This window comes from Schistocerca nitens, chromosome 5 (assembly GCF_023898315.1).
Source record: "Schistocerca nitens isolate TAMUIC-IGC-003100 chromosome 5, iqSchNite1.1, whole genome shotgun sequence".
NCBI classification, from domain to species: domain Eukaryota; kingdom Metazoa; phylum Arthropoda; class Insecta; order Orthoptera; family Acrididae; genus Schistocerca; species Schistocerca nitens.
Genome location: NC_064618.1, coordinates 243,185,289 through 243,206,260, shown reverse-complemented (window position 1 = coordinate 243,206,260; position 20,972 = coordinate 243,185,289). Strand labels below are relative to the sequence as shown.

General features: G+C 37.5%; 1 protein-coding gene across 5 annotated transcripts in view; it reads left to right on the top strand.

The window, feature by feature from the left end:
* Positions 1 to 204: 204 nt before the first annotated feature.
* Positions 205 to 20,972, top strand: part of LOC126259611 (palmitoyltransferase ZDHHC16B) — an 81,053-nt gene continuing 60,285 nt past the window's right edge. For 2 of the 5 annotated variants that reach the window (XM_049956526.1, XM_049956522.1), the window contains exons 1-3: positions 205 to 337; positions 3,697 to 3,838; positions 13,641 to 13,788. In XM_049956526.1, coding sequence (XP_049812483.1) covers positions 3,792 to 3,838; positions 13,641 to 13,788 — 195 coding nt within the window. In that variant the 5' untranslated portion in view covers positions 205 to 337; positions 3,697 to 3,791. Of the gene's footprint in view, positions 338 to 510; positions 611 to 3,696; positions 3,839 to 13,640; positions 13,789 to 20,972 lie in introns of those variants that run through there. The other 3 variants (XM_049956523.1, XM_049956524.1, XM_049956525.1) reach the window with 3 other exon arrangements.

Here is a 20,972-nt window from a genome sequence, read left to right as displayed (position 1 = left end):
AAAAACCAGTAAGCGTTTAAATACCTCATGAGCAAGAAATAATAGAAAAGTCAGTCATCGGAAAGAATATCGAAGAATCTCTTATCCATACAATTCTCAATGAGATAGCTAAAACAATGAATAAGCGTATCTATCCCATAAAATGTCTTTTTATCCTTAGTTTCCCCATCACGTTTAATTTGTACATACATTAAAATTAGTCACACCAAAGGCTGTGGTTTTAAATATCTGTGGAAATGCCAGAAGCTGTATGTCAACAACCATATGACTCAAGTACTTGCTGAGTAAAATGTACAAACGTGTGACGGCGAATATCTTGTACGGGTTGCTTGAAAAGGTACCAGCAACTCAGATTGTATTACCGACGTTTCTTAAATTTGTTTAACCAAATCTTTGTATTAGATAGGTAAAACACTAAACAGCACGTTTATGTTTTTCGTTACCATCTGTTTGTTTACACTTTCGCGAACAGAATGCACAGTATCTTATCTTTTATTTGAGAAATTTCCATGTGGTCCTGGCTGCATGTTAGTTTTTCTGCGATATTTATCCAGAACTAGCAGTAAATGTAGATGTTTAAAATGTTAGCCACAGTGGAAATCTATATATGGTATGCAATTCGCTACAAATCAATTTTCAACTTTTGGGCGTAACTTTTAGGATTCGGATTTATTATTTCCTAACGACGTCGTTTGCAGCGGGAGTGTTTGGCCTCAATAGACATTAAGAAAATCATATTATACAGAAATCACGAATAATTGCGGTTTATCATCGGATCTCAGATTTTTCTGAATTCATTCTTTATTCTGAATTACCATTAAAGGAAGGGACAATATTTGTCAGTTGGCACAAGGTTCCTACTCATATTTATTTTATGTTTTTATTACACTTTTTTAGCGTGGTCCCGCACAGATTTTTCGTAAGAAATGTACAAAGTTTCATATTGGTTAAGAAAATAGCTTACTAAAAACATGAAGGAAAAATCGTAGAGAAACTTTGTGATTTTATCCATTGTGGTACATATTTGAGGCTGCAACAGAGCCATGATCATGGGAGAACATGATAGGTACCTGTTGATTTGGTATTCTGTCTTATGAAAATATATTGAGTCAGCCATGTTCAGAATCAACCAAGACGAAAATGATGATACCAAGTCCAAACAATTTTTATTTTATGGATTTGAAAAATGCTGAGGCTATGTTTGTTGGATATTGTCACAGCTTAAATCCAGATCTTGTTGAAATGAATGTAGGGTACCGTATTTTTGGAATGTCTTAATTTGAAATTTTTCTTCATGGCGTCTAGTATTGTTGGTACATTGTGTATAAACTTTTTGTATCCTCTTGATAAACAGTCAAGAAACTCTGTAGTCCGTGAATGCGACAGCAAAATATCATGTGAAATTACACAGCTACTAGTACAGGACTAGATCACTGTCATTATGGCATACAGTATAGAGCCTATTAAATCTTCTTCCATGCTGCCGATGTATGAAGAAGTGAGATTGTTAGTGGACAGAAGACTAACTTCAAAGTAATTGAAAATATTCTGTATGTAGCACTTATAATGGTTGTATAAAGAAATATTGGTTGGGTCTACTGTAAATCATGATTCTGTTTCAACAGGTTGAGGACAAGGGCTATGTCATCTGGCTCATGCAGTGCATTAGCTATTTAAGTGTCTGATGTGTTACTTAATTCTATTTTTACATTAGAGCACCATATATTTTTTTTCTAACACAGTGAATATGATCAATCATTATGATTGGAATTTGTAACATTCTTAGACAAGTTCTTTACTTTTAAATTTCCACTTGCTGTATACAAGATGTGGATGTGAAGCTTTTCTTTTACTATCCTGTGGCTTGTTTTCCCCAGCCACAATCAGATTTTACTGTAGGGATTCCGCAGGATTAACAGCGGATAGTGAATGAGAAGTATTTATTTATTTATTTGTTCATATAAATCTCTTTTTCAGTACATATATTATACACAGGATATTGGACAGAAAACCTTTTTAGCTATTGGTTTTTTAAAAATGTCAAACATACATTATTTAAATTTTTATGACAAATTGGATCTATACAGTTAATAATTACAAATTTTTGAAATACTGTATATTTATAACTTATTTCCTACAGTTAGAGATTTGTGGCTCTAATGGCCTTAAAATTTCTCAGAGAAAATACTGTATAAGGAATGAGGTGTGCACAGTTGCATGATTTTCAATAATAAATTGACATTTTACGTTTGTGGGAAAGTGGGTAGAGACATTAAAGGGGAGGGAGGGATGCAACAAGCTTTACAGCTTTGTATGCTCCACAGGATATAGCACTGAGGAAGAAAAAAAAGGTTTTGCATTGCAGATTCATGTGTTTTGCTGCTCCACATTTCTTAGTTGAAGAAAAGTCAATAGAAAAGAAGTTAAAAGTGTAAGATGATGAAAGCAAAAAGTAAGTGAAGTACATCATAGACATTTAGTATTCCGTTAGACCATTTTTCAAATACCTGCCAGTTCTCCCTGATTTAGTTCCTTGTAGTTTCTGTGAATCATGAAAGCTGATTGTGAGGATGGTTCCATAAACAAAACCATGGCCAGTTTCATGTTCAGCAGTACAAATTTTCATTTCCTATTGACCAATATAATTATGAACATTAACTTGAACTATCCTTCCTTCCTTCCTTCCTTCCTTCCTTCCTTCATCTCCTAAACTTATCCTTGACATCTCATGCTTAAAAGTTACGTAGACCAAAGATATAAGAACAGTTTCATTGAGGCAGGCACACAGTGAGTCTGTCACATCAGACTTTGAGTAAGGATGTTTCTAAACACAACAATATGTAAGAATTGTAAGAAAATGAAATGCCTACAGCTGTCCTTATGGTTTTATTTATTTTGTAGCTACCAGTTTTGGCACTTCAGTGTGCCATCTTCAGACTGTACTTGATGCTGAAGGGGTTGACACAATCCCTATACACCACATCAGTGGCCAACGTAACTGGTTATGCAGCCTATCTGTAAACTTTGGTTAAGCACTCCGACCATCAACTGCCAACTGAATCACTCAACTGGCAGTTGATGGTTGGAGTGCTGACGCCAAAGTTTACAGATTGTCTGCATAACTAGCTATGTTGGCCACTGATGTGGTATATATAGGGATCGTGTCAACCCCTTCAGTATCAACTATGGTCTGAAGATGACACATGGAAGTGCAGAAAGTGGTAGTTACAAAATAATAAAACCATAACGATGGCTGCAGGTGTTTCATTTCCTTACAATAGTAAACATCCGTGGTACCCAAGACCACCTGTCAAAAGGATGGACATACAAAATGTGTAAGAATAGTTAACGTGCTTGCACGCACATAAAATAGTAGTGTCTTCATCAGATGCACATCAGTCAGAAATTTGTATTCTAGAACAAGAAAAATTTGATCCTGAAAACCATGCCACATTTTACTTATAGGTGGCATTTTTTAGTTGTCGGAATCACCTATCACATTTATTTTATGTTGCACATTGTAGGTAACAGTTACTGTTTCTCTAAAAAGAGATTTGTATCTGTTTTGCTTTTATATCTGAGTAATTAAGACATAAAAAATTAAATGTTGAGCAAAATTGTATTTGTGATGTCATTGAGCAAAATTTTATTTGCAAAGTCATTTATGGAATGTGCATTCTATTTTTCTCTTTCCAGTTTTCACAGTTGTCTGAAATGGATTATTATGATTTGAAGTGATTCTCCTTATCCAGTAAAGCAATGAAAATACAGATTTTGGTTTCATACCAATTATGGTCAGGATAAGATGGAAGTTGACAGCAGCTCCAGGTTTAGTTCTGTAAGTATTTAATCTGATATGGACCTAATTGTAACAATAAGTTTTTATAGTGCAGATTAAAGATTTGATGTATGAAGGGCTTAGGTGAATTACAGCTCTTTAGAAACACTATAGGTGATACTTTTGAATAGTGAAAATGTTGCTAAAGAATGGAAGAGCATTATAAAATAAACACTAAATATTGATCCTTTATTTGTGGGTATTCTGTAATTTAATAAAGAAGAAACCATGATGAAAGGAACGAAAAATGCAACAACGCAGAAAGGGAATTCAAACAACAAGACTCTGAATGATTTTTACTTACTTGCTCATGGAATCTACTAAATAAAACAGTTCAACTACCAATGGAGCATAGGTTCCAGTGACTCCCTGTTACACACCCCAGATGTCTGAGAGGGGCTTTAGTGGCAGTTCAAAACTAGCAAACTCCTTCTAAGTGTAACTTTTTTTAGTTGAAACCTCTACTGCTAGGTGTATAAACACCATTTTTGGATTAAAAAACTGATGAAAATATTAAATTTTGATAAAACTGCACAAAATCATTCTATCTGTAAGACTTTTGTTCTAAAGCTGTCACTGTCTATTGTATCTTCCTCTCTTACATTGCTTTCGTCTTCTTCTTCTTCTTCTTCTTCTTCTTCTTCTTGTTTCGAATGAGGCTACGTTGGACCACACTTGTTCAACTGTTGGGCTTTGCTCTATGCCCAGTACTGTTGCATCCTCTGTTGGTGTAACTCCTTCCTTTCTTCTGTCCATGGGATACCTTTTCTTCGGGGCTTTTCCTGAAATCTTCGGACTTCCTTCAGAGTCAGTCTCACAGACTGTCTGTTCTGGAGATCAGTTATTCCCAGTTCTTTAATGTCCTCGTTTTCTGTTAGCCAAGTGGTGCGAACCTTCTTGTTTTGCCAGAAGGTGAACAGATGGTTGGTTAATCTGCTTGGTGGCAATCGTGCAACATGGCTATAGAAAGTTACCCTTCTTTTTCTTGCACAGTCAGAGAGCCTCTCGATATGTTCGTAGAGCTCAGAGTTATGCCACCTTCTGAATTCCTCAGTTTCTTCTATCGGGGCTAGGATCATCCTGAGGATTCTCCTCTCTCTCTCTCTCTCTCTCTCTCTCTCTCTCTCTCTCTCTCTCTCTCTCTCTCTCTCTGACTTCCAGTTTCTCCCATCAGACCTCTCCAGTTCATAGAAAGACATTCCATGGCATATAGGGCTTCTGGTCATATGACTGTTGTGTAGTGCTTAAGTTTCAGGTTGCGTGGCAGGCTTTTCTTGTTGTAGGTGTTCGTAGTCAGTCGATAGTCTAATTCCAACTTGTTGACTCTCATGAAGAATGACGTTTTTTTCTGATAAGGTGGGTTCAATCCATTTGTCGAGATACTTAAATTTCTCTGTCCTTTTGATCTTTCCCAGGTCTAATAACATCTTTGTTAGCTTCTTTGATGCTGGTGAACAACTGTTTTCTCCCGCGACACTTGAAAACCGACTTTGGGTGCCTGTTTTCTGAGTCAGTTTACCTGCATTGTTGTCATTTCAAGAGAATCAGCAATCAGTGCCATGTCATCTGCAAAAGCCAGGCAATCTACAATCAGTCCTTCATTCTTACGGCCCATGTAGCCACCACTCTGGACACCCAAATTGGTCAGTTCTTTGCGCCATTCTCTCACAACCTTTTTGAGGACACAGTTGAAGATAAAAGGGGAGAGTCCATCCCCTTGTCTCACTCCAGCTTTTATCTTGAAGCTTTTTGAGATCTCACCTCTAAATTTGACCTTCGAATGTGTGTTTGTCAAGGTTTCTAGAATGAGTCTGCAGCTCTTGTTGTCTAGTCCTAATTCCTGGAGTATTTTGTTAAGTGTTTCTCTATCAGCAGAGTCGTAGACCTTCTTGAAATCAACAAAGGTGGCAACCACTCTGCAGTTTCTCATCTTGAAGTATGCCAATACCGTTTTAAGGTTGAGGATCTGTCCAGCACAGGATCTGGTTTTCCTGAAGCCTCCCTGATAGTCTCCCAGTTGATTGTCCAGTTAATCTTCTGCCATTGTTAATAATGCCTTGGGAGAATCTTGTATATTACCAAGACGAGAGAAATTCCACGGTAGTTGTTCAGGTCAGTAACGTCTCCCTTTTTGTGAAGGGGATGGATCAGAGCTGTGTTCCAATCAGGTGGTAATTTCTCTGTTTCCCAGATGTTCTGGATGACCTCGGTGAGCCTGCCCATGGCATTACTTCCACCACATTTCCAGAGTTCAGCAATTATAGAGTCCTCTCCAGCTGCCTTATTATTCTTGAGAAGTTTTATTGAAAATCTTTCTTGGATGCTTGAATCCCGACTTCTGTTGTCAGGTGTACTTGAAGATTTGTGTGGTTCGTCTGTTGTCATCCACTGAAGAATACTAATCTCTCTTATACACACTCACTGTTGTCCTCTGACACACCATCTACTTGGGGCAAGTAGTGAACTAGTTATAAGGAGGGGACGAGAAGGGACAGGAGAGGGATCATGACATTTGTGATGGAGTGTAGAACAAATTGGATTATGCAGGAACGGATTAGGATATCATTACACACTGATTAATATAATTTTACAATTGATGGTTCTGTGAGACAGGTGGTAGAGGTCAACCCCTCAGTCCTAGCTTTCCCTCACTTGAGCACCATGTGCCGACTGTGTGGCCTGTTTTGTAGAGGCTTGTCAAGTGTGATTCGCTGCACTCTGGCAACACTGCTACTCACCACTGCAATCTCTCAGTCTCAAAGTTATGCTGTTCAAGGTATAGAAGGAACTTAGAGGAAAGAAAGTTGAGAATCCACAGCTGGGAAAAAAAGATAAGAGAAAGTTCCAGTTTTGTGTGTGTGTGTGTGTGTTGAAAACTTGAACTAGATAACCAACGTAGGACACATACTGAAATGTCTAGGGTTAGCTAATTTTGTTGTAAGAATAATGGCAAACTTTGGAAAAGTCAGTAATTTAAATTGTTTGCATATTTTCATTCATTTATGACCTCAAAGATAGTATTTTGAGATGGCACCTAACTTAGGCAGAAACTATTTATTGTGTGTAGCATTCCTTAATATACAGTTGATAGGTATTTGTTTACTCGGCCTGTAATATTAACAACAGCATCACAGTTCATTTATATACAACTGAAATTTATTGTCAGTAACCCTTCTGAATTTGATTAACTAAGATATTCATAAATACAGTACCAGAAGGATAAATGATATGCAGTTGTCTTTGTTGAATCTAAGCTTGGCATAGAAAGGAATGAAATATGTAGCTTTTAGATAATTCACACAAGAAATGAAATGTTTTCAAATGCAGGCTAATGTCATTTTACCTTAAGAACTACTACTATACCATAACAAAATTCATGAGCAGAAATAAGTAGGCCTAACTAATTTTAAACCTGCCCAACACTAGTAGTGACTGAAATATTGAAGCAAGTATTTTTTAGGTGTAAAGAATACAACTTTTTTTAACACCATTCAAAACCTCTTGAAAAGATAAGTACAGTGATATATTGCCTGTTAATGTAGACATTGAAACTTGGGCCAAAATTATTCATGAAACATGCTAAAATTGAAAGGCAGTGTGGCTGGAAATGGCTCTTGCAGTGCTAACACCATCAAGTGAGACTCTCATGCCAGGTCCTGTTGTTACATGCAGCAAGAAAATAGGCATACACTACTAAGACTCTATACAAAATAGATACAGGGTCAGTTAAGATTGCTGTAATCTGAACTGTTTGCTGACTTCTAGTGTATCAAAAGGGCTTAGGAAAACTATTTTAGACGTACGTATATACTCATGTTGAAGTGAACGGATTTTGTTGGGGGGAGGGGAGGAGAGCTGCAATGGAGCTTGGCATATGAGAGTTCCACTTGGTGATATTTACACCACCATAACATAATATGGCTGTCATTCCTTATGATTTTAGCAAATTTCTCAGAGTCTGCAGCTATATCTGTACTCTGCAAACCATTGTGAAGTGCATGGCAGAGGGTACATCCCGTAGTACCAATTATTAGGGTTTCCTCCCATTCCATTCACATAAGGAGTGCAGGAAGAATGTTTAAATGGCTCTGTGTAGGCTGATCCCTTTGAGCGGTACATAACAGGTTGCAGCTTATTCCTAGAGTCATCTTTTAAAGCCAGTTCTTGAAACTTTGCAAGTAGGGGTTTACATTTAACTACAAGACTGGCAGTTCAGCATCCCTGTGACACTCTTGCATGGGTCAGACAAAACCTATGACCATTCATGTTGCCTTTCTCTGTATACATTCAGTATCCCCTATTAGCCCTATTGGATACAGGTCCCACATACTTAAGCAATATTGTAGAATGGGTTGTATGGGTGATTGTAAGCAATCTCATTTGTAGAGTGTTTGCTTTTCCCCAGTGTTATACCAATAAAACAGTCTTCCACCTGCTTTACCCATGTCTGACACGTGAGAGTTGGGTTTCGCATAATCACTGTGAGAAGTTTCTGTGCCAACACTGACAAGCGTTGTCTCACTGTACTCGCCATTTCAGGGGATTTCAAAAACTATTAAAAAACATTGTTACATGTAAAAAAAGAAAAACATAATTCAATTTCTCAGATGGTACAAGGATCGAGGGGATTAAAAATCAATAAAATTATTTTTCCCTCTGCGTATTCCTGAAAAACCTCATTTCTGTGTCTCAAACTATTCACGAAATAAGAGGGGTCTGTATGTGTCTTTTACATATCACAGATTATAACTTGCTTCTTGAATATAATCTATGGAACATGTATTTAACAAAATGAGATGAGAAGCTATACTGTTCTTCATATTTATGGAACTGAATGGGAATAAATTTGGTTGTTCAATTATTTTCTGTGAATGTATCTTTTGAATAAACTTATTTTTCTGCCTTTAAAGTGGGTCTGCATCTGATTCTGGATGTAATGGAGTGTGAGGCTTCTTTGATGTAATCACATATACAGAATGTCTCTCCTAAGAGTCATCAAGAGCATTTTCTCAGACGTTTCAGCAGATATTTGCAATTTCATTTTTGTAGCGTGTAGCTGGACTCAGCTCAAACAGATACTAATCATCACGTCTTTCATGTGATGCAAAGTGTGATGGAATGTGTTGGTTTGTTTCCCATTAAAAACAAAATTATTTTTAAAGTGGAATTTTAAATGCCCATTCAAGAGAGTGCTCCCAAATTCATTTTATTGATGCGTGTTGACATGAAGAATAACAAATATAACAACAGCAGCAGTGCTGTCCTAACCTGCGCTGACTGCTAACGCCATGCAGAAGTGCTGCTTAGTTCTTTGCCGGAATACTGATTATTCTTTGTGTTTCAATATTCTTGTTAATACATTTCAATAAAATGAATAATGCACTAGACTGATTTGGGATCACTGTATCAAATGGGCAAATAAAATTCAGATTCAAAAATCATGTTGTATGTAATGGGAAACAAACCAACACTTTCCACTGATGCTGGGCTTCGCATGAACAGGATTTGTTTGAGCAGACTCCAGCTACACACTGCAGAAATGAAACAGAAACTATCTACCGAAACACGGGAGAAAATGCACATGACGATCCATAAGGAGAGACTCTAGGTGTATTCTAACACCTTATAAAATGTTCATCAGTGGTACTCAGCAGACATAATAGTCCAGTACATTAAGGACAAATATTTCCTTTAAATTGACATTGTAAGGACACATTCTGCTGAATTTGAGGACATGCAGGGTTCCTAGAAAATGAGAAAATGCTCGAAAAGCCAGTTGAACTGTATTGAGAGTTGTTGCCCCTATATGCTTCACATTTGCTTTTGTAGAAAGCCCGTGTGTTGAGATGGTGATAATTGAGTGTAGATGGGGAAATCAAACTGTGATCACTTAGTCCTCTAGTCACCCTCCTGTAAAAACATTTATTAAATGTGAAAAATACAGACCCAATAACATAATGTAATTGGATAGATAAAAAAAATCTTCTCATCAAACAGTGGCCGGAGAACACACCTATTAAGGTATTAAAGTTAGCACCTTTACATGTGGTTTCACCTCCCTACCCCCCACCCCCACTCCACCTCGTCCCATGAACCATGGACATTGCCATTGGTGGGGAGACTTGCATGCCCCAATGGTGCGGATAGCCACACCGTAGGTGCAACTACAGTGGAGGGGGTGTCTGTTGAGAGGCCAGAAAAATGTGTGGTACTTGAAGAGGGGCAGCAGCCTTTTCAGTAATCTCAGGGGCAACAGTCTGGATGATTGACTGATCTGGCCTTCTAACATCAAACAGAACAGTCTTGCTGTGCAGGTTCTGCGAATGCATGAAAGCAAGGGAAACTACAACCAAAATTTTTCCCTGAGGCCATGCAGCTCTACTGTATGGTTAAATGCTGATGGATTCCTCTGGGTTAAAATATTCCAGACGCAAAATAGCCCCATTTTTGGACCTCTGGGTGGGGACTACTCAGGAGCATGTTGTTATGAGGAGACACAAAGCTCAAGTTCTATGGAACAGAGCGTGGAATGTCAGATCCAATAATCAGGTGGATAGGTTAGAAAATTTAAAAAGGGAAATGGATAGATTGAAGTTCGATATAGTGGGAATTAGTGAAGTTCGGTGGCAGGAGGAACAGGACTTCTGGTCAGGTGCATAAATAGTTACAAGTACAAAGTCAAATAGGAGTACTGCAGCAGTGGATTTACTAATGAATAAGAAAAGAGGAATGCATATAAACTACTATGAACAGCGTATTGAATGCATCATTGTAGCCAAGATGACACAAAACCCATACCCAGCACAGTGGTCGAAGTTTAAATGGCAACTAGCTCAGAAAAAAGATAAAAATGAAGCAATATATTATGAGATAAAACATGTTATTCAGATAGTTAAGGGAGATGAAAAAAAAATAGTGATTTTTTTTTTTGGTGATTTTTTGGGGGGGGGGGGGGTGACTGGGGGAAAGAAGAAAAGAGGAGGAAGCCGCCTGGTAGAATTTTACACAGAACATAATTTCATCATTGCTAACACTTGGTTTAAGAATGTTAAAAGAAGATTGTGTACGTGGAAGAGATCTGCAGATACCAGCAAGTTTCAGATTGATCTTTTAATAGTAAGACAGTGATTTCAGAACCAGATTTTAAATTGCGAGTCATTTCCAGGGCCAGATGTGGACTCGGAGTATAATTTATTGGTTATGGGCTATGGATTAAAACTGAAGAATAGCAAAAAGGTAGGAAATGAAGGAGAGCTCGAGGCAGCATTAGGGCACAATTAACAAGAGCAGTGGAAAGGAATAGAGAAGAATAAGAGTGAGTGGCTTTGAGAGATGAAATAGTAAAGGCAGCAGAGGAACAAGTAAGTAAAACAATGAGGGTTGGTAGAAATCCTTGGGTAACACAAGAGATACGGAATTTAATTGATGAAAGGAGAAAATGTAAAATGCAGTAAATGAAGCAGGCGAAAGGAAATGCAAAAGTCTAAGAAATGGAATTGACAGGAAGTGCAAAATGGCTAAGCGTGAATGATCGGAACAAAAATGTAAGTATTTAGAAGTATATATCACTAGGGGAAAGATAGATACAACCTGCAGGAAAATTAAAGTGACCTTTGGAGAAAAGAGAACCATTGGTATGAATATCAAGAGCTCAGATGGAAAATGAGACCTAAGCAAATGAGGCAAAGCTGAAAGGTGGAAGAAGTACACAGAGGGTCTGTACAAGAGATATGTGCATGATGGCAGTGTTATAGAAATGGAAGAGGACATAGGTGAAGATGAGATGGGAGGTATGATATTGCGAGAGGAATTTGACAGAGCACTGAAAGACGTAAGTTGAACCAAGGCCGTGTGTGTAGACAACAACACTCTGGAGAACCTTGGGAAAGCCAGCCATGACAAAACTCTTCCATCTCATGAGCAAGATGTATGAAACAGGCAAAATACCCTCAGATTTCAAAAAGAAGATGATAATTCCAATTTCAAAGAAAGCAGGCGCTGACAGTTGGAAATATTACCAAACTATTAGTGTAGTAAGATACAGTTGCAAAATACTGAAATGAATTCTTTACAGAAGAATGGAAAAACTGGTAGAAACTGACCTCAGGGAAGGTGAGATTGGGTCGCGACGAAATGTAGGAACACGCAAGGCAATACTGAACCTGCATCTTTTCATAGGAGATAGGTTAGGGAAAGGCAAACCTGTGTTTATGGCACATCTAGACTTAGAGAAAGCTTACGGCAAAGTTGACTGGAATAATCTCCTTGAAATTATGAGGGTAGCAGGGGTAAAAACCAGGGAGCAAAAGGCTATTTACAACTTGTACTGAAACCAGATGGCAGTTACAAGAATCGAGGGGGCATGAAAAGGAAGAGGTGGTTAAGAAGGGAGTGACACATGGTTGTAGCGTATCCCTGATGTTATTTGGTGTGTACAGTAAGGAAGCAGTAAAGGAAACCAGAGAAAAAAATCTGAAGTAAGAATTAAAGTTCAGGGAGAAAAAAAAAAAAAAACTTAGTGGTTTGCCAATGACATTGCTATTCTCAAAGACAGCAAAGAACTTGGAAGAGCAGTTGAATGGAATGGACAGGATACTGGAAGGAGGATGTAAGATGAACACCAACAAAAGTAAAACAAGGACAATGGAATGTAGTCTAATTAAATTGGTTGGCTCTGAGGGAATTAGATAGGAAATGAGACCCTTAAAGTAAAAGATAAGTTTTATTGTTTGGACGGCAAGAAACTGATAATAGCCGAAGTGGAGAGGATATAAAATGTAGGTTTTTGAAAAAGAGATGTATATTAACATGGAATATTGATTTAAGTGTCAGGAAGTCTTTTAGAAAAGTATTTGATGGAGTGTAGCCATGTATTGAAGTGAAACATGGACAATAAACAGTTTAGACAAGAAGAGAACAAAAGCTTTCGAAAAGTGTTGCTGCAGAAGATTAGATGGGTAGATCACGTAACTAATTAGGAAGTACTGAATAGAATTAGGGAGCAAGGAAATTTGTGGCACAATATATCTAGGAGAAGGGATCGATTGGAAGGACATACTCTGAGACATCAAGGGATCACCAATTTAGTACTGGAGGGAAGTGTGGTGGGTAAAAATTGTATAGGGAGACAGAGATGAATACAGTAAGCAGATTCAGAAGTATATAGGTTGCAGTAGTTACTTGAAGATGAAGGTGACTGCACAGGATAGAATAGCATGGACATCTGTATCAAACCTGTCTTCCATGAGCAGAAGAAGAAAAGGAAGAAGAACAAGAAGAAGACAAATGACAACAGCAGCAACAACAACAAAATGTGTCTTCTGTTTTTCATTGGCACATGAAGAACTCAAGACTTTGTGTACAGTGTTCCTGATTGTTGCTTTCACTTTTTCTACAGCACAGTAATGTGACGTGTGCTCAGAACAACAAAAGTGTATATGGAAATGTTTGTGCACCTGTATGTTCCAATCACAATTACTGTTCTGTGCATAAAACACAGAAGTATACAAATATGGATGTCTTTGAGCACAAAATTGTAGTGATGAAGAACTTCATGAGAACCTTTTTGACATGACTGTTAGATGATCACTTATATTCGACAATGTAATACTGAAAGAAACTCAAAAAAACTATGTGCTAGTTAGTGGTGAATGTGTGACTGTGGAATTTTTTCCACCCATTACTTATGTCTGAATTGTTACATTATTTAATTGCTGTTTCAGTTTCTCCATTAAATAAAAGTAACTAGTGTATAAGACAAGCTATTGTTTGTTCATTAAATGCTCTTAATTTTCTTTTATAGGAGATTCTTGAAATGGCATTTGTACAGATTCCGGGTAGCTGTGAAATCACTTTTCTACAATCATTTTACAGATCATTCTTATATTGTGGACATTTGTATGGAGCCAATATTTTCATTTGTGGACAACTTTGCAAAGATTTTAGGACCAGTAAGTAATTAGTTTTTATATACAATTGAGAGTAAACTGCCTAGTTCCTAAAATGAGTTAGAATTAACAAAAAGTAATGTCAGTGGATGAATCACCATCTGAAAATGTGGTGTACTGTAGTATTATGCACATTCTGAACACACTTACATATTTGCCATTTAGCACAAGCATGTACATTACAGAAATCGTGCTGCTTATTCATATTCTGACAGCCGATTTCATGATTATGCTTTCTTTCGCAGCACTTGCCTTAATTTCTCCTCCCATTTTCAGTCTTCCCATTTCGGATGTATTCTTTCCTTCTATATTTCAGTGTGTTCTCTAATGTCTACTTATTTTCATTACAAGTGCAAAGGCCCAGTTTTTTGCCACTGTTTCACTGGTTACTTATCTTCATCTATGCTGTTCTTTCTTTTTGAGACTATTTTGCTCTGTTACATTTTTTTTAATATTGAAAAGCACTCAAGAGTGGTCCAGAAGAGGACAGTTTGAAAGGAATGAAGCAGCTTTTATGTTTACAAAAACCTCATTTGACATATTAATCTGTAAATTTTCTAAATTAATACATTTTAACTACATTGGTAGTTATTTTGTTTGCTTCTTCATCAAGTAATTGTGTTCTTTAAAGTCCACCATGGGCATACCCAGCGAGGGGCAGGGGGGGGGGGCAGCTGCCCCCCCCCCCCTCCATCCCCTAGAAGATATTCGCAGTTTTTTCACTAGTTTACTGTTTTATTTAAGAAGAAATGCTGCATGTTTTCTCGGATTGTACAAATGCATTCTTGTATTTAAAATGTTTATTAAAAGCAGTTTTTCACTGGTTTATAGTTTTATTTAATAAGAAGTGCTGTATGTTGTCTCGAGTCCTTGTTTCCTGAGACTAGTATGACCCCCCCCCCTCCCTGCTTCAGATCCTGGGTAAACCCTTGGAGTCCACTGTAAAGATCAATCTTCACTCACTGTAGGATGGGTTAAGATATACATTAAGGAAGAGAAAATTCAGTATATCAGGGAGATTGAATTTAAGAGAAACAAAAGTGTTACGCATAAAATAATGCTTTGGGAGTAACCATAATGTTTCATCATTGTGACAGGAACTATAAAGCAGGCATTAAGGTTTGCAATTAATTAGTTATTATGTATTTGCTTGTAAATATTATCAGGCTTTCTGTAAAACTCTAAAATTTTGTAATTTTCTTCCCACTTACACCCAACAATTTTGGAAACATTGTTCCTACACTTGCATCAGCTGTCAAACTTGTAGCTATCTGGTATGTTATATTTTTCCAGAAGATTGAGTCTAACTAGGGGAAGACCATATATGCTTTTCTGTTTATAACCTGACCTGCATACTCATTTGATCTAGCAGAAAATTATATTTTTTATAGAGCACATTCTTACGTTATTTGTGGAGTGTGAAGTCTGGTACTGACGCTGCATTTTCAGTAGCATTGGTGCAGCAGTCATGTGCTCAGGATTTCTGTACATAGTGTTTGCTGCCATGCAACTCATGCATTCAATAACTTCTTCGTTTAGACAGTGATATGAATGCCCCTGATGATTGTAACAAGTGTTCATTTTGCAGTAATGGAACACTACTCTCCACTATTAGCAGAGGGTCGATTTGTCTGATTGTGATAGATTTTTCAGTGTGGCAGGATGCAGGCAATCGGCTCACTCTATTATTTGTGTATACTGTTACCATTTACATTAAAGCTGTTAATTACTCCTTTATTTACAACTTAGATAATGGTACACTTCACCCACATTAGCAGCATTACATTGACAGATGTACTATCACACATAATAAATACCCAGTAAGGGGGAATGAGGCATGTAATGGCTGCTACATCCATAGCATTTGTTAACTTACACATGGCCCATCATATGATGAGCATGTGGGGGAACTCTGACACTGGCTATGTCGTTGGTGCACTTTACTGCCTCCTGTCTCTGATTGCCGGCTTATGCCAGCGTGCTGCTCCTTTCAGCTAGGAAACTTTTTGGTTGCTGCCACAAAACAGTGCATCTCTGCATCCACATTACCGCTGCTATTGCTGGTTCTGAGGTAAAGCACTACATTATTAGCCATCCCTCCTATAACTTATTAGAGTGTAAATTAAAATCAAGACCAATATTCACATTAAAAATATTATAATTTCACCTGTATATATATATATATTGCTGATAGCGTTCTGTGTAAAACATTTTTTCCCAAAGTAACTGCTTTTATTTTATATGTACCACATTTTATTAGGTGTATTTTTCTCTGATTTTTGGCAGATATTTGTAATTTAGTTTTTGCCACATGTAGATAGTCAGCCCAACTGATTATACTTTTCAAACAATGGGAAATTCAGGATGGAATGTAATATTGATTACACTTTTCATGTGATGCCTGTGATAAATTGCTATATTTCTCACTGTAAACAATCTGTTTTTTGATACGGAATTTTATCTGCTCATTGGCTAATTTGATACTCATTTTATCAGCTGGTATTCACGAGGACAGTAAAACATGAAAAATGAACAACGCCTGAGTAACAGTAGCAGACAGTGTAATGTGGGTTGGTACATGAGATGAGTCAAATCGAGTAAGGAAAATATGCTGAAAAAATGCTTGCATATTTTCTGGTGTCTATTATTGTTATAACAATGTTAAAGATTTATGAAGAATGAGCCATATAGTAGACCTACAAACATAGTCCAGTGCAGAATCACTTTCAAGATGTTTTTGCTAACAGCCTGATGTTTCAGTTTTTGTTCCCATAACATCATGATATCAGTTGGATTTCACTATGGTTTGCAATTTCAAAACAGCAGAAAGTGGAGGAAATATCCCTAAACAAATTTATTTACAGTTTTTAATGACAGTATTTCTCAATTGAGTCTAAACAGCTAACCATTTACTTACAGATTTCTTTTGGTGCACAACATTTACTCCATATCTGCAGTATAGATTAACTTCCCGAGTTACTAAAAACAATGCACCATATTGATGAACATTACTTTATTAACAATTTTGTCATCCTGAAATGTACTCGAAGATTGCCATATTTACTCAAATCTAAGCCGCACTTTTTTTCTGGTTTTTGTAATCCAAAAAACCATCTGTGGCTTACAATCGAGTGCAAAGTATGTGGAAGTTCTGAAAAATGTTCGTAGGTGCCGCCACAACTAACTTCTGCCGTCTAAAATATGTAGCGCTACACAGGCATGCTTTGCAGGCATAAAGATAAATACTGGCACCAAAACCTCTGCGTCAGTATAAAGAAAAAAGGTGGAAGACTAGCTTTTTTCTCCGCCCCGAGTTTCGACCACTGCATTTTCATACATTATCCAACAAAGAAAATACAAATTACGTATTGTTCATCTTCGAATGTAGCAGCATTTCAATGTACTACGAAAATCTGACTGGCAAGACTGTTTGGGATGTTTGTCAATATGGCCAACTCTACATTCTGAACTTTTCCTCCCTGTGAGAAGAGATGGTTGCTAATAGGAACTTTTATGAATTGTGAATCACATGCAGTATTCTCTTCACCATAAGAATAATATAAATATAAATATTTTGCCACGTATTCTTTCATGTTTGCTGCTATCTCATTTAAATCCTGTCTGCCTAATAAACTACGAAACTAGTGTGAGACAACAGCAAGCACGGAAGAATATACATATCATGTCATGTTTATATTCTTATTATTCTTATGCCGAATAGTGATACAGTCAGAAATGAAACACGGCAATTGCCTAGATTTTTAAATCTAAGATGACTAATTTCTTTGCAGAATGTAATGTACAAAAGAGGCGTCAGCAAAGATTTTCAAACGGAGAAAAATTTTAGCTAAACTCTCGTTCAGAACATCTTCTATCATACGCAGTCTATTATTTGGTTCTTGTTGATCATTGTTTCGCTAATGAGATGATTCCACTCTTTTTTTTTTTTTTTTTTTTTTTTTTTTTTTTTTTTTTTTTAATTGTAAGCGGCGGTAGGATGCACAAAAGCAAGCCATACCACGAGCAGCGACAGGTCGTAAACACACATCATCAGAATGCGACAAACAATGCATGACACAGTACAGTAATGCATTTGCAGCTAGAGTGGCGTATACACCCATAACAAAGAGAACGGCACTTATCAGATCAAAGAAAAATAAGCAATCGATTCAAACCAGACGAAGCACGTGAAAAAGGAAGGGTACTCGTATAAATACGGACGGAGCACCTGATGCATAGCAATGGCTACCTGGTAAAGCTTAACTGCTAAGCTTACGACTCGAACCAAACTACTGTAGCTGTATCTTCATTCATTCGACCTAAATTGTGTCTCGTATTACAATGAACCAGCTTTGTTTCGATTTGGAGGAGTGGCGTAAACTTTTCTCTTCCCTTGAATTTCGAGTCTCAAATTTCAGGTGCGGCTTAGGTTCGGGATTATTATTTTTTTTTTCCTTTGATTTCTAGTCGCATTTTTCAGGTGCGGCTTAGATTCGAGTGTGGCTTAGATTTGAGTAAATACCGTGATTACAGTGTCACTTGTGTAAACTTCAGTAATCCTTTCATGAAAGAATGTTGCTTATTAAATAGGTTTTTGTGACCGAGCTCACAGCTCTGTGGCTACTAATTGAAACTCCTCATGTAACTATATTGTTGTGATCTTCAGCGTATTTATTTATTTCTTTTGTTAGTCCGCCATCTAAGGACAGTGATAAGCTTACAGCCATTATGACAGTTGTTCTTAGTTTTTTTTATTTTTAATTGCATTTAAGCCAGATGTTTTCTTCAATGCGTTGTGTCTAGCACAGCATTCGTCTGACCATTGTTTATCAGATGTTCGTTTCTCATCTCGGGAAGTTTCTAATGTCACTAGAGCACTCTGAAGAAGTCTTGGTTTCATGTGTTCTCCAGTTGTATATTCATTTCCTCTTACAGTTCTTTTTTCATGTTTATGTGCCGTTGGATATTCCTATTTTTGATTTAGAGGCAAAGATGTTCAAAATGCATTTTGTCCCTTTGGAATTGTTCATTCTTCATATATGACCATAAAATCAAACTGTGTCATTGTGCATTGTGTCTACATATTTTTCTAATTTAGAAAATATTTATTTTAAATTTTTTATGTAGATCCTGTTTTTGTAATTTAGACTCATTGTATTGTATAAGGTCTTTCTCTCTTTTCTTTGTGATTCTGCTGGTAAACATCTCTCAAAGTGGATATGACACCCAGCAGTGTGAAGAAACGTGGGCTTAGGACAGAATTTTAATGATGAGGGGATTGATTTGGGGAAGGAGACCATACAGTGAGGTCATTGGTCTCATTGGATTGGGGAAGGATGGGGAAGGAAGTCGGCCGTATCCTTTCATAGGAACCATCCCAGCAATTGCCTGAAGCGATTCAGGAAAATCACTTTAATGATGAATTTCTGGTATTTATGGACGATCACTTTTTGTTGTATTTTTTCCTCTCTCTTCACTGGTCAAGATAGCTCTTTGAATTATATTTTTGTTTAGTTTCTTGGTGTTGAAATGAGAGCCAGCTGTTTTCCTCTTCCTGTTAGGTGGTATGATCAACATTTTTTAAAAAGTTAATTATTTTTTGCTGTGCCTTTGAGATAAATTTGAAATTCCCCTGTTGTTGTATCAAGTGAGACCTATGTTGTTTGCTTCCTGGACAGGCAACAAGAATGTGCAAATATTAGTAGAGAATTAAGGCTATCACATAACTCAACAAAACACTTTCTATTTTTGTTGTTCTTTTTATTTAGCGGTTAGCATCCAACACTACTCCTATAGAATTTTTCCCACATGGTTTGTGTTCTAAAATCACACAGTAACATCTTTCATGGCATTGTGGGATCTTCATCATTTTAGTATCTACTGCATTCCATAATTTGTTTGTTTTTTCAAAATCCTCCTGATTTTTATCATTTTTGTGGTATGGATATTAATAAAAGTGTGTTGTTGTTGCACAATATTTTGTTAGTACATAGATATTTCAAAGGTTGAGACAGACCTAAAGATTTTGTTATTGACAGTAAATGATGTGTTGAGAAGTAGGGTGTTCGTCACTCTCTTTTGGACTTTGCTATCACAGAAACAATATCCATCCAATCAAACATTTCTTCATGTGTAAAGGAAGTTTTTTTGAAATGATGGTGCTAGAATTTTATTTTAGTAGAGAGCTTTAGTCAGTTACTTCTTCTTGCTGATATATTAATGATTTTATATTCAGAGTTGCCAAGAAAGTAATAATGTTGGCTTTAAGTTTGAGAGACTCTTCTTGATTTCCAGAAAACTTTAACTTGCCTTTAGCATGATTTTGTATTTCCCCAATAATCCAAGTGGGATGCTTGCATCACATTTGAGCAACGAGGGAGTCCTCTGAAAAGCTACCAGCAGAGGTACACCCGTGGGGAGGTTCCCTGGTCAGAGTGCGTGGCATCAGGGCGGATGACGTGTGATGAAGCATACCACATCATCATTTGCTGGTGATCAAACACCAGCAGTCTCTAAGCATCCTAAGTCTCAGTACAATGCCAGAAAGTGCAAACCTAAATCATTCCCCTTCTTGGCCACACCATGGGAGAAACACCAGGCTAAGGATGGTAGCGAACCTTACTCACCCCGGAACCTTATATGTACAAGAACTGATGGGGGCTCCTTTGTTTTGCTGAAACCACAGTTTTTTGTAGAGCATTTAGAGAACAAGTTTGGGGAGGTGGAGGGCTTGTCCAAAATGCGATCTGGGTCAGTCTTGATAAAAACAGCATCCTTCTGCCCAGTCACGGGCTTTACTCGCTTGTAACAAGTTGGGGGATGTTTCTGTTACCATCACGCCACGTAAGAGCTTAAATATGCTCCAGGGTATTATATTCCACATGGACCTTCTTTTGCAGTCTGCCGACGAGCTGTGCTCCAATTTAGAGCGGCAAGGTGTTCATTTCGTCCGGCACGTCCATCGGGGTCCGAGGGATAATCAGGTTGCCACCAGTGCCTTCATCTTGGCCTTCGGGGGTGACACCTTACCCGAGAAGGTCAAGATGATGGTCCACCACTGTGATGTCAAGCCATATATCCCTCCCCCAATGCAGCGCTTTAAATGCTGGAAGTTTGGCCATATGTCTTCCCACTGTACTTCCAGTGTCATATGCCGAGGTTGCGGACATCCATCACATCCCAATACT